At 49.8% G+C, this 12,618-nt stretch overlaps 3 protein-coding genes and 1 non-coding gene across 8 annotated transcripts in view; 1 reads left to right on the top strand and 3 right to left on the bottom strand.

Annotated features, from left to right (window-relative positions):
- The window catches only part of plekhg5b (pleckstrin homology domain containing, family G (with RhoGef domain) member 5b), a 56,802-nt gene extending 56,344 nt beyond the window's left edge, over positions 1 to 458 (bottom strand). Inside the window, exon 1 of one of the 2 annotated variants that reach the window (XM_028410467.1) lies at positions 140 to 457. The gene's annotated coding sequence lies outside the window, so the exon portion shown is untranslated. Of the gene's footprint in view, positions 1 to 139 lie in introns of both variants that reach the window. The other variant, XM_028410468.1, reaches the window with a different exon arrangement.
- Positions 459 to 3,777: 3,319 nt separating this feature from the next.
- Positions 3,778 to 8,464, bottom strand: nol9 (nucleolar protein 9). The gene is made up of 13 exons (XM_028411055.1): positions 8,008 to 8,464; positions 7,125 to 7,648; positions 6,840 to 7,050; positions 6,615 to 6,745; positions 6,392 to 6,527; positions 5,843 to 5,939; positions 5,650 to 5,747; positions 5,406 to 5,573; positions 5,079 to 5,331; positions 4,887 to 5,001; positions 4,640 to 4,814; positions 4,199 to 4,332; positions 3,778 to 4,123 (listed from the first exon to the last, which is right to left on the bottom strand). Exons 2-13 carry the CDS (start codon positions 7,590 to 7,592, stop codon positions 4,004 to 4,006), a joined length of 2,106 nt encoding a protein of 701 aa, XP_028266856.1. The 5' UTR covers positions 7,593 to 7,648; positions 8,008 to 8,464; the 3' UTR covers positions 3,778 to 4,003.
- zbtb48 (zinc finger and BTB domain containing 48) lies at positions 8,462 to 12,607 on the top strand. Of its 4 annotated transcripts, none has more exons than XM_028411050.1 (11): positions 8,462 to 8,676; positions 9,132 to 9,840; positions 9,963 to 10,270; positions 10,339 to 10,444; positions 10,522 to 10,614; positions 10,689 to 10,775; positions 10,924 to 11,078; positions 11,171 to 11,307; positions 11,403 to 11,567; positions 11,646 to 11,734; positions 12,011 to 12,607. In XM_028411050.1, the coding sequence occupies exons 2-11, from the start codon at positions 9,151 to 9,153 to the stop codon at positions 12,410 to 12,412; spliced, it is 2,232 nt and encodes a 743-aa protein (XP_028266851.1). In that variant the 5' UTR covers positions 8,462 to 8,676; positions 9,132 to 9,150; the 3' UTR covers positions 12,413 to 12,607. The 4 variants fall into 4 exon arrangements, with proteins under 4 accessions (XP_028266851.1, XP_028266855.1, XP_028266852.1 ...); XM_028411054.1 differs by having other exon boundaries at positions 9,132 to 9,819; XM_028411051.1 differs by having other exon boundaries at positions 8,462 to 8,668.
- On the bottom strand, positions 11,807 to 11,879 carry trnar-ccu (transfer RNA arginine (anticodon CCU)). The gene has a single exon. It is a non-coding gene; the product is annotated as a tRNA-Arg (tRNA).
- Positions 12,608 to 12,618: the final 11 nt, after the last annotated feature.

Here is a 12,618-nt window from a genome sequence, read left to right on the forward strand (position 1 = left end):
CACACACACACACACACACACACACACACACACACACACACACACACACACACACACACACACACACACACACAGTTAGCCACGGGGCTAATCACCAGTCCGGAGGTGCAGCTGCAGGTTGTACTAAGCTGTAAATAACCTGTTGCTGCCTGCAGGGAGAAATCTCCTCGAGGTCCACGCAAGAGCCGTCTGCTGCTGCTGCTGCTGCTGCTGGTGGTGGTGTGGTGCTGGTGGTGGTGGTGGTGCAGCTTACTCGGTGTGGAGAGCTGAACCCGTCACAGCTGCTGAACCGTGGATGGGGTTCCACTTGGCAACTTTACACGACGTGCGGCCGAAGTTGAGCACGCACTGTCCGCTGGAGAGTCTCGCCGTCCTCCCTGATCAAACCACCATCGGCGCCCCTCCATTCATTCAGACAGCCCGGATCCACAAAGGGTCTGAGAGGACTCTCTCTGCTAGAGACACCTACAACACACACACACACAGAGGGAGAGAGAGAGAGAGGGAGAGAGACACACACACACACACACACAGAGAGAGAGAGAGAGAGAGAGAGGGAGAGAGACACCCACAACACACACACACAGAGAGAGAGGGAGAGAGAGAGAGAGAGAGACACAGAGAGAGAGAGAGGACACAGAGAGAGAGGGGGAGACGAAGAAGAGAGACGAGGAAGAGGAGAGAGGAGAGAGAGGGAGGAGAGGAGAGAGAGAGAGAGAGAGAGCGAGAGAGAGGAGAAACACACACACACACAGAGGAGAGAGGGAGGAGAGAGAGAGAGGAGAGAGAGAGAAACACACACACACGAGAGGAGAGAGGAGAGAGGAGAGAGGAGAGAGAGGAGAACACGAGGAGAGAGAGAGAGAGAGACACACACACACAGAGAGAGAGAGAGAGAGAGAGAGAGACACACACACACAGAGAGAGAGAGAGAGAGAGAGAGACACACACACACAGAGAGAGAGAGAGAGAGAGAGAGAGAGACACACACACACAGAGAGAGAGAGAGAGAGAGAGAGAGAGACACACACACACAGAGAGAGAGAGAGAGAGAGAGAGAGAGACAGAGAGAGACACACACACACACACACACACACACAGAGGTCCATTGTTTTGTGTCCAGAATATTAAAATATAAATGACATTCGCCGCAGTTACAGCCTTTAAACATAATAAAAGAAAATCCAAACTACCGCTCAGCTGACTACAAAACACTTTAATTTTTATTATTACACATTATTAAACACAATCAAACTTGTTTATCAAGCGAAAGAAGTGAACATTTTATCATCCGTGCTAGCATAACAACCGATGACCGAGGCTAGCCCAATTAGCCTACTATAAGTTTATCGAAACTAAATATTCTTTACCCAACCGTCACTTTGTTACCGGGTGAAAGAACTGTAACCAACCGAGTTACCTCACATTACAAGAATGGAACCTAGAACTATAACTAAAGAGTTTTTACAGCGGTAAGCGGCAGAAAAATAAAACTTTTGCTAGCATAAGTATCACAGTAGCTAGCTAACGTACGCTAGCTGAGCTACGTACACTAGTTAGCTATTAGCTATTAGCATTGGAAAGTACCAACCGTTCTCTCCTTGAACGCTCGTACAAGAAGAGGAGAAGTGCCTGTTACTGTTCATCAGTAGCTCTTCACAACACAACCACGACGGACTGCAAAGGGTTAGCTTTAAAATGTGACAGTGGTTAAATGAAGTCACTTATGTTTGTAGTGCAGCGGATGCTCCAGGTCAAACAGGCTCCTCTCTAATGGAAGATGAACATAAACCACAGTGAGGACTTTCCCCTGATTTATTAATGGAGGCAACAGGTTGGGGACTTGTGCTTATACATAATTAATCCATATATCAGCTGACATGATGAGGGCCCTTCACAGGGACTCTGAGGGCCCTTCACAGGGACTCTGAGGGCCCTTCACAGGGACTCTGAGGGAACTCTCAGGGCCCTTCACAGGGACTCTGAGGGCCCTTCACAGGGACTCTCAGGGCCCTTCACAGGGACTCTGAGGGCCCTTCACAGGGACTCTCAGGGCCCTTCACAGGGACTCTGAGGGCCCTTCACAGGGACTCTGAGGGGACTCTCAGGGCCCTTCACAGGGACTCTGAGGGGACTCTCAGGGACTCTGAGGGCCCTTCACAGGGACTCTGAGGGCCCTTCACAGGGACTCTGAGGGGACTCTGAGGGCCCTTCACAGGGACTCTCAGGGCCCTTCACAGGGACTCTCAGGGCCCTTCACAGGGACTCTGAGGGGACTCTCAGGGCCCTTCACGGGGACTCTGAGGGGACTCTCAGGGCCCTTCACAGGGACTCTGAGGGGACTCTCAGGGCCCTTCACGGGGACTCTGAGGGGACTCTCAGGGCCCTTCACGGGGACTCTGAGGGGACTCTCAGGGCCCTTCACGGGGACTCTGAGGCCTGCTTCCTGTAGCATGCTGTTGAATTAGTGCTTTTAATACAAGGAGGATTTGGGTGTAAAGATCAGATCAAAAGACACTAAGTGTGGCACAGATGAGAGAAATCAAAGGTTTGTTGGGAGGAACGAAGCTTATGGATAAACAACCTCTCTGACTTCTGTGTGGCTGCAATACTGTTTGATGTTGTAAAGGTTTAACCAGATCAAGAACTTTAGAGGAACCTGCCAGACACATACAGCCATGATTCCTAAGTCCAAGCTCGTTTTTGTCTGATCGGCAGCCCAGAAAACTCCAAATGGATCAGTTCTCCATCCCAGATGAGAGGAGGCAGCAGATGTGTGTCACTGCCCTGCATCAGCTGCATCAGCTGTGTCTCGTGGCACCTCTACAGCGGGATTCTCTCTTTGGTCTGTGGGAAAACATCTGACCTGACAAAGCCAAAACAATGACTCTGCCAAAATGTGTCTGTGCTGTGTTTGTACGCTCCCCAACCCCTGAAATAAAGAGGCAGGGTGGAGGTGGAGGTGGAGGTGGAGGTGGGGGGACCAGCGAACAAAGAAAAGTGAGGGTGGTGCTGTGGGGGGGGGCAGACAGGGGCCGTTAAAACAGCCCACTTAACAAATTAGCAATTCTCTGCTGCTGTTTACCACCGAGTCCCTCCTTCAGCTCTCCCTCCTGTCGGACGGAGGTCGGACTGCATGAGCTGCCTTTAAAACATGTTATGAAATATGCATCACAGGCTAACTGTTACTATTATTATTATTATTACAGCTTGGAGTCAACATCTGTGGCTGCTTTAAAAGTCACACCATAAAGTGCTGCCCCCTTGAGGAAACAGAAGGTAGAAACAAGATCTTTATTTTCATATCCCCACAGAAGACACCGTAAACAGAGCAGGTTGCTGTAATACTTTTTTGTGTGTGTGTCCCTTTAAGAGTTAAGACAGCAGTGAAAGCTTTGACACACAAAACACAATACTGACTGACAGAAGTGTGAACCAGCTGCACGCCTGTCTGTGTTGGATGTAAGTAGAGATGCACGATGACTGAATTTTAATAAATACATCCAAATATCGTTCTCCTCCTTCTGGCCGATCGCTGATATATATTCACATATATATTTCTACTTCAAGCCTGTCCAGTAGTAAAATTAATTCATTAAATTGAATTTGAACACTTGTCATGTTATTGGCCACCGCTTAATAAACCGACTGACAGGACTGTGCTGCGTACTGTCAGTGGTCTGCACAGCATCAAACAGAGGCTGTTTTCTCTTTAATATCTGGCAGCTTCGTTGTTTTGGAATGTCACCGATAAAAAAAAAGGCATCAAAAAAGAGCTTTAACTACAAGGTTGTTGTTTTACTGAAACAGGAACTCCTCCACAGCACCACCAAAATGTACACACAGTAGCAGGGTGCAGGGTTTTCAGAGTCCAAGCAGAGCGTGTAGCGGCCATCCTTCTTTGAGTGTGATCTTCACCAGCTGAGTGTCTGTACATTCAAAGGGCCAGTGCTCACTGGTTGGGTCCACGAAAAAGTAAACAGAAGCTGCATTAAAAAAGCCGTCACTGCACCCCGGTGTGACTGGGCCTCATCAGACCCTTGAAGACTCGCAGCTTCCCTGCGCCGGTGAGATCAAAGCTGTAGTCAGAGGTGACGTAGGGCATCTCCCCTTCCAGACCCGGCTGAAACGACAAACAGACACACCAAGATCACAACAAGGCAAAGCTTAGTGCGGCCATTAGTGTGGTGTGACGTACCTGTGTTGTGAGGATGCATGAAGGCAGCGTAATGGCTCCCAGGAGGAGACAGTTGACCTTCCTGAGGATGGAGGGGTCTACAGGCGTCAGCAAGAAATACAGACCTCGCGCCATGTCGATACCTCGGAGCACACCTGGAGGATATTTACAGGTAAGTACAACACCAACATCCTGTTTTATGGTCATGAGTATAAAGTTCAGTCTGACACAATAGCGCCCTCTGAAGGATGCCTGCTGCATTATCCATCCATCTATTCATTTGTTAACCTGCCCTGTACAGAGGTGGCTACACCCTGGACAGGTTGGCACACAACCATTCACACTCATCTGTACAAACGTCACACAGAAAGGCCTCAGTCGGCCAGCAGCTTCAAACCAGGACCCTTCCGGCTGTCAGGCCACGCCGCCTCACACGCTTAAAAAGTCCTGCAGGTCACGTACCGAAGCCCACACACGGGCAGATGGGAGCCTGGGACAGCAGGACCGGACCTCCTCTGCTCACCACCTTCTCTGCCAGGCAGCAGAGTCCCACCAGGCTGGCGTTGGCAGCATAGAACATGTGAGTGGGCACCACGTCGCAGTGGATCACACCTAGAGCCACGGCTGTGTGAGGCACCTGAGGGTGCAGCAGGGACGTGGTTAACACATCGTTTCCACATTACTGTCGTCCTAACTTTGAGTCACATACCTGGTACGGGGTGAGGGTGTGTAGAGGTCTAACGGGTCCAGGATCAGCAGACTGCAGCTGGCTTAGATAGGCCAGCAGAGCCAGGTCTCTGTGCTCATTGGTGCGTTGGTGTTTCCTGTCAGAGGAAGCCCGTGATTTAGAACGACAGCTCTGATACGATGGTATGATAAAGCCATCTGATTGGTCACTCACGCTGTTCCCTGGCGCGCCACTCCTGAAAACTCTGACTGCACAATAAGGTGAGTGTAACTCCGGGGTGGACTGTGGCTCTCTGTGAACTCATCCAGAGAGGTCTGGGCGGGTGGGTGTGTCTGACAGCCGTGCGCTGTCCTAAGAAACTCGGGCGTGAGGGAGGGGCACTGGGAGGCGCCGCTGTGACTGAGCTGAACGACGTGCGAGACGGGGAAGACGCGGATCATGTCCACCAGCAGCTGGAAGCCGAACCCTGCGGACAGACACATGTTCAGAAACTGCTTCCTGTTACCATGGATTAACAGCCCCCATAGATCACACGCTGACCTTTGACCCAGCCCATGGTGTTGATAATGATGGGACTCTCTCTGCTCGGGGAACGCCTGCGCCACAAGGACTTAAGAGATTCCAGGTATCGGTCTAAGTCCGACTCGCATGACGACTGGCCATAGTAGATCATGTGCTCCGGTGTTTGCTGATGTGTGAAAGGAGGGCCTGAAAAACAACCTGATTTAAGACTGCAGAAGACAAAACATGAACCTGTGGAGCAACGTCAGGATAAAAAACCCACCTAGAAGAGGTTCTCTGACTGTCGACAAAGAGAGGCAACCAGCAGGAGTGAACTCCGTCTGACCGAGGTCGCCTTCCAAATAGTCCACGCTGGCAGTGCTGCAGAAAAACAGGACAAATGATCACCCTGTAGGTCACAGCACACTGTCAAGATGCAGCTGGTCGTGATCCGGCTTGGCTGGTTAGAAACTTACTGATTGAGTAAGGTATTGATGAGGACGCGGATAAATGTGGACTTGCCCACATTCTTGGTCCCATAAACAAGGATGACTGCACAGCCATCCATGTCGCCTGTGAAGGAGGAACACCTGTGTTAGCATCAAACCTGATGTCCTTGATTTCAGCATAGGACTTTTGCACTTGAACAGATTCTAAATTTAACATATTATATTAAAATTATATTTATGTTTTTTTCCTTTTTTAAAAAAATAAAACAAAAATGCATTATTCCACTTGTTTTTAATTTATTTTTTTTACTCCAAAAATGTCCTTTAAGCAATAATACTGCTGGTGTGCTTTTTATGGAAGTTACCACAAATCTATTTTCTTAACCCTTTTGAACCCGAACAGGGTCAGGAGGGGTTGGCGGACAGGCTGCCAGTCTATCACTGGTGTTATATCAAGTTTTTTTATATGTTTTATTTAATATTAATTCAAATATGACAGGATTTAAAATAGCAGCAGTGACACGGATGGACTTTTTTCTCAGCTGCTTTTTCAGACATCATACAAACTTGTTTCACCTTTGCAGGCGTTGACCACCGTGTTCAGACCCTCCCTGTAGCTCTTTGACATTTTCAGGCCCTCGATGCTGCTGGCCAGGGGAACCATACCCAAACCGTTGAGTGGCGTGTCAAGAACAGCTGACAGGAGTTCACTCTACAAACACGCAGAAGCTTTTTGTTAGAATGAGATTTTCAAAACCGCTTCAATGTGTATCTGAGTGAGTTTCATCTGCCAGCTTACAACAGGGTTGCCGAACAGTTCACTGAGGTCCGAGAGACTCGACAGGAACCGCGTCAGTGGTGTCTCCATGGGCTCCAGGAGGATGATGGACGAGTTTGATATGATCTTTTTTAACAACTTCTTCCGTGATGCTGCAAAAATGGACAGAAACATATGTTTCAGCACATTAACGTCTGCTCAGCCTTGCATCCCCGCGCTGAGTCCACGCTCCCGTCAGCTGCTCACCTGATGTCAGATACTTTTGTAAGATGAGAGAAGCTTCTGTTCTGTCATCACTGCTGTAATCAGAGCTTCCCAGTGCTTTAATGGTTAGGGGACAATGTGAGGCGGGGGAGAAGAGTGGATATGACTGCTGGCCCCTTTCAATGGTGAAGCCCATCACCTCCACACGGCCAAACAGACAGGTCAGGAAGCATTTTCCTCTGAAACACAAAGTCTGCAAGAACATACAAGGGTAAACACTCGTGTTATTGCTAGTGAATATATTGACAGAAAAACACCGAGGCCTACCTGGTCCTTCTGCATGACAAGCACTGCGTGGTTCTGTCGGTCGTCTCTTTGTGCACAGTGATGCAGAGCCTCGCCCTCCAGTCGACCTGGCTGGACATCGTCCTCCATGTCACCTGAGGTCTCCACACCATTCCCAAGAATCATCTGAGAATACTCCTTCCAGTCCTGTAAGTCATCTGACTCATTGTCCAAAGCAAACACTGAACTCCCATTAGCCTGAGAATACGGCTTCTTAAATCCAGACTGAGGCGTGGTGGTCTTGGGCTCAGACACAGGCTTTGCTTTATTTTTCAGTCTCTTGACGGAGGGTTTTTTCTTCACAGCCACCTGGTGCTCCTTGATCATGTTGGCCATGCCAGGACTAGAGTTGAGCTCAGAGGAGCTGACGGGAGGTCTGTGCCGTTTGCCCCTAACATCCTTCCACTTCTGTGACTTCCCCTTTACCTGTGCGTGTTTGTTTACCTTCATGATCCTCCACTCAACAAATACTCATGTGGGTGACGACAGAACACAAAGCTGGGAGCCTGCAAATAAGAAGGCGAAGATGTTTGCACGTTTAATCAACAACAAAACCTTCACACCATCATCTTCTGATTTTACATTCTCATTCCTTAGCTCTAGCTTGTTTAACTTTACAGCCAGACAGCAGCACTGGCAGCTGGAAGCTAGGCTAACCATGCTGGGACACAGATGAGCAGTGTATGTATTCACTGTACGTGCTTTCCTTAACTGTCTGAATACTGGATGAATTTATCACGATCAGACACCAATACAGACTTCATTTAAACCTAGCGTTAAGTTATAACGGCTAATTACAGTTTTTTACAAGACTTAGCATTAGCTGCTGGCTAACGGTGATACAGTAAGCTAGAGAAAAACGTACCCCCTGCTTGTAAAAGGCGGCGCTGCGCTGTAGAGATCAACCTCAACGACTCAATAATGATAGAAAAGTTATGGTTTGTTGAAATAAATCAAGAAGTTAACGGGTCTGTTGCAGCGGTGCTAGCAATTTAGCGAGCTAGCTAACATGTGAGAGCCACAAACAGACGCCGCGTCGTGGTGGTCGACAAAAACCTTTACCGGAGTGTTATTATTTACCAATAAGCGAAAAACGCCAAAAATAAAGTAAACTACAAGCAGTTTAAATCATAGTGTCATCAGATAAATCACAATATTAAGAAATATTACATCTGAGAACGATATGTAGGTAGGTGGCCGTGTTATTCTTATTTTAGATAATATCGAGGTTTAATATTGGACGACAAAAACATTTCACGGAGATAGGTCGCTTTGACAACGTCACATCCTTTTCCTTCTGCAGGTTTAGGGGCCTACAAGAAACGAAAAGAAGCAGCGTGTAGCTAGGCTTTGCTGTTTTATTCTTTTGTGTATATTACACACGGATCGGGCGCAGATTATCGATACGTTCAGGGTGATTTGCCAGTTTTGATCAATATTGCAGATGTGCTTCTCTGAATGTAGCTGTGCGTGTGCGCCGCTAAGGGAGCGTCTTTAAAGAGATGTGCTAGGAAATAAGCGTGGAGGTGCGCAGGTAGGTGGGGGGGGGGGTTGGTAATAATTTCAACTGAACACGTCACATTTCACAAACACCAAAAAAGACGCTGGAGCATGTTTACATTCATTGAGCAGCCTCAGTTACTAAAGCGAATGGATTATTTCCTCACCAGGTGAACTCAGTTACAAGTATCCAAGTATAATAAGCAACATTTACTGAAAGTATGAAAAATACCCAACAGTATGTCTTCTAATGTTTCTAAAAATGTAAAGTTAGTAATGATACACTGTCCACTAGTACATCCACCTCATGTACAGTGTGTGTCCTCAGACTGCTGTACTCCTCTGAAACTACAGGTTAGTTTAGGTTTAGGTTATTAAATGATTGAATCCAGTCATTTGGGGCGTGTGTCCGGACCCCTCAGCCTGTGTGTGTTTCTGATCTCTCCGATGTTTCTGCCTGTGACTAACTGTCAGTGAAATGTGGTTCAGGTCAGAGTGAAGGTGCAGCATGCCTCCTGCAGCAGACACTGCCCACGCTCAGCGTGTCCTGACCTCCCTGAACCAGCAGAGGGCAGCGGGCAGGTTCTGTGACGCCACGCTGAATGTGGACGGTGGGGTGGTGTTCCTTGCCCACCGCAACATCCTGGCCTGCTTCAGCGCGCTGTTCCAACAAGCCAGCAGCACCCCCCCGGCGCCCTGCATGGACTTCTGCCTGCAGGGTTGCCCCGGTGAGGGCCTGGAGGTGCTCCTGAACTTTGTCTACACCGGGGAGCTGAAGCTGGACCCCAACAACCTAGACAAGGTGCAGCATGCAGCGACCAGCCTGTGCGTGCAGGAGGTGCTCGCCCTCTGTCAGAAGTTCAAGGACAGCTCAGTGGATGCTGCAGCTGCGAAGCGTAGGAGAGGCAGACCCAGGAAGTCTGCATCCAATGAGGCCGCAGTCAAAGAGACTGCGGTCACCAAGGACGAGCCCAGCGTTGATGCAGCTGCAGCCAGTCTTACCACCACCACCACCACACGCTCAGGTCGAGTCGTCAAGGGCCCAAAGCGGCTGGTGACCATCGATGGCGGCTCCGTCGCTGACAGCAAAAGGGCGGCCCTTGTTCCTGTGGACAAAGGAGGTGGAGATATTCCTCTGGAGAGCACGAACCCAGACCAGCCAGCTGCAGGGACTGAGGTACAGAACACAGATGTTAGAGTGAGTCATAAAGTTTGACATGTTCACATCATTGATGTCTGTGGGGAGCCTCTAGTGGCCACTCAAGGAACTACCTGCATAGGAGTCAAACTGCCTGGATTAATCCATCTTGTCTCGTGCAGGTTACAGAGCTGCAGGTTGACACAAATGATAACGGTGTTACCAAGGTAACGGGAGGAACAGCAGGGGAGGAGGAGGAAGAAGATGATGATAATGTGGGGGATTTTGAGGGGATCCACGATGACTCTGATGAGGAGTACGTGCCTGTCGCTGAGCCCTCTTCCTCCACAGCGACGCCACAGAAACGCAAAGCTCAGAGCAAAACAAACAAAACTGAAAGTGCAGAGGAAGACTCCAAGCAGGACTCTGTGCAGTGCCCCGTCTGCAACAAGTCCTTCAAGAGCAAATACTATCTGAAGGTCCACAACAGGTGAGAGGGGCTGTTCCTCTTCAGGATTAATGCTGAAAGACACAAACACTGATGTGTTTTTCCTGCAGGCGTCACACAGGCGAGAGGCCCTTCGGCTGCCTGAAATGTGGGAAGAGGTACTTCAGGAAGGAGAATCTGCTGATGCACGAGAGCAGGGAGTGTGCCAGAGTGATGGTGAGTGGAGACAGATGAACACAGGTCAGCTTCATCAGCGTCACCAGGTGTCAGTGATTCTGCTCTCATTAATCCAGACATACGGCTGCCAGACGTGCTCCGCCACCTTTACCGCCAAAGAGGAGCTACGCATGCACGTGGTGTCCCACACAGGAGAGATGCCCCACAAGGTAAAAAAAGACAGAGGCAGGAAACTGCATCCATTTAAAGAAACACCCTTATCACATGGTGTCTTTTCCCCCAGTGTTCAACATGTTCAGAGCAGTTTATGTACAAGAAGAACCTGACCATGCACATGATGAAGGTCCACGGTCATCCCAAACCACATGCAGTAAGTACCAACTGTGTGACAAGGTTGTGGCCTTATGGGGAAGGGGACCAGCTCTCAGTGGGGATCTCACATGGGGATCAACTGTTTGAGTGATCAGAAAGGGTCAAAAACATACGTCTTCATGCCGTCACCTGGGTTCTTGTTCTAGTGTCCTCAGTGCCCCAAAACCTTCTTAACTCGGACGGAGCTGCGTGTGCATGAAGCAGCCAAACATCGAGGTGAGAAGCCGTTTGTGTGTGAGGAGTGCGGTCACCGAGCGTCGAGTCGAAACGGCCTGCAGATGCACATCAAAGCCATCCACAGGTAGAGCGCTGCTGGAGAGGTGACCTCTAAATGCCTTTGTTTTTAAAGCGACAGACGCAGACTGACTGAGCCTTCCTTTCCCTGTCAAACAGAAACGAGCGCCCGTTCGTCTGCACCTTATGCGGCCGCGCCTTCTCCCAGAAGAACAACCTCAACATGCATCTCCGCATACACAGCGGGGAGAGGCCTTACCAGTGTCACCTCTGCGGGAAAACCTTCAGAACGCAAGGTAACGCCCCCCATCCACCTCTGAACACACAGGCGAGATGCTGCTTGTAGGCTACCAGACTGCTTCAGACATTGTTTATCTGTCTCAACCTCCAGCCAGCCTGGATAAACACAACCGGACGCACACCGGCGAGCGCCCCTTCAGCTGTGACGTCTGCGAGCAGCGCTTCACGGAGAAAGGTGCCCTCGTCCGCCACAAGGCCAGCAAGCACGAGGAGGGCCGCCCCCACTGCTGCCACATCTGTGGCAAAACCTTCAAAGGTGAGTCGGTCAGTACGCCCTGATTCTGTTCTCACTGAATAAAATCTCAATAAAGTTTTTTTTCTTGCCTTCACAAAGCTCGGGAGCAGCTGCGCGTCCACCTGCGGCGCCACAAAGGGATGAGGAAGTTTGAGTGTATAGACTGTGGCTACAAGTTCACCCGGCAGGTTGGTGTTCAGACGTAAAGAAAAGCTGGCGTAGCAGAGGATGGTTTCGATCCATTGACCTCTGCTACCGATCACCCCAGATGGGACTCGAACCCACAATCCCTGGCTTAGGAGGCCAGTGCCTTATCCATTAGGCCACTGGGGCAGGCGCTACTCCTGTGAAGAGCAACTGCACACGAGGCAGCGTCACACTGATCCTTTTTGACAGGAGGCATTGTGTGACCGACAGTCAGGAAACGTTTGTGTTTTTGTTCTCTCACCTCTCTTCTCTCCCAGGCACACCTGCGGCGTCACATCCAGATCCACAAACGCACTGAGAACTACAACCCGCGCCAGAGGAAGCTCAGGAACCTGGTTGTGGGGAACGTGGACGGAAGTCCGGGCGTGAACGAAGCTGCCGAGGCAGCGGACGCCCCGCTGATCGCCGACAGGACGGACATTGTCCCGGAGACAGCCGTCATCCAGGGGAACACGAACTCAGACCCGGCAGGACCCCCCTCTGACTGCATAGTCAGGGTGGTGATCGAGTCAGCCGCCTCTGTGATGGAGGAGGCGGTGTCCAACCAGAACCTGGGACACGGGGACGCAGCAGAGAGTTTCTCTGTGGAGACAGAGCCGTACGAGTCCACGATGGACATGGAGGGGATGGTGGCCAATCTGTCACAGTGTAAGAGCTGAGGACATCTGGACTGTGTCCAAGGATCCACACAGAAACGTAACGTCCTCTTTATCACAAGACATCCTCCAAAGTTAAAGAGAAACCAGAGGAGCAGTCTTTGCTGTGCTAAATATTGCCGTCAGCTGTGTTTATACTAAATTACATTAACTGTTAGAAAATGCTTTTAAAACTTCTGTTAAAAAATATGAATCATGTTTAAAAGAAT

The sequence above is a fragment of the Parambassis ranga genome, chromosome 7 (genome assembly GCF_900634625.1).
Source record: "Parambassis ranga chromosome 7, fParRan2.1, whole genome shotgun sequence".
NCBI lineage: Eukaryota > Metazoa > Chordata > Actinopteri > Ambassidae > Parambassis > Parambassis ranga.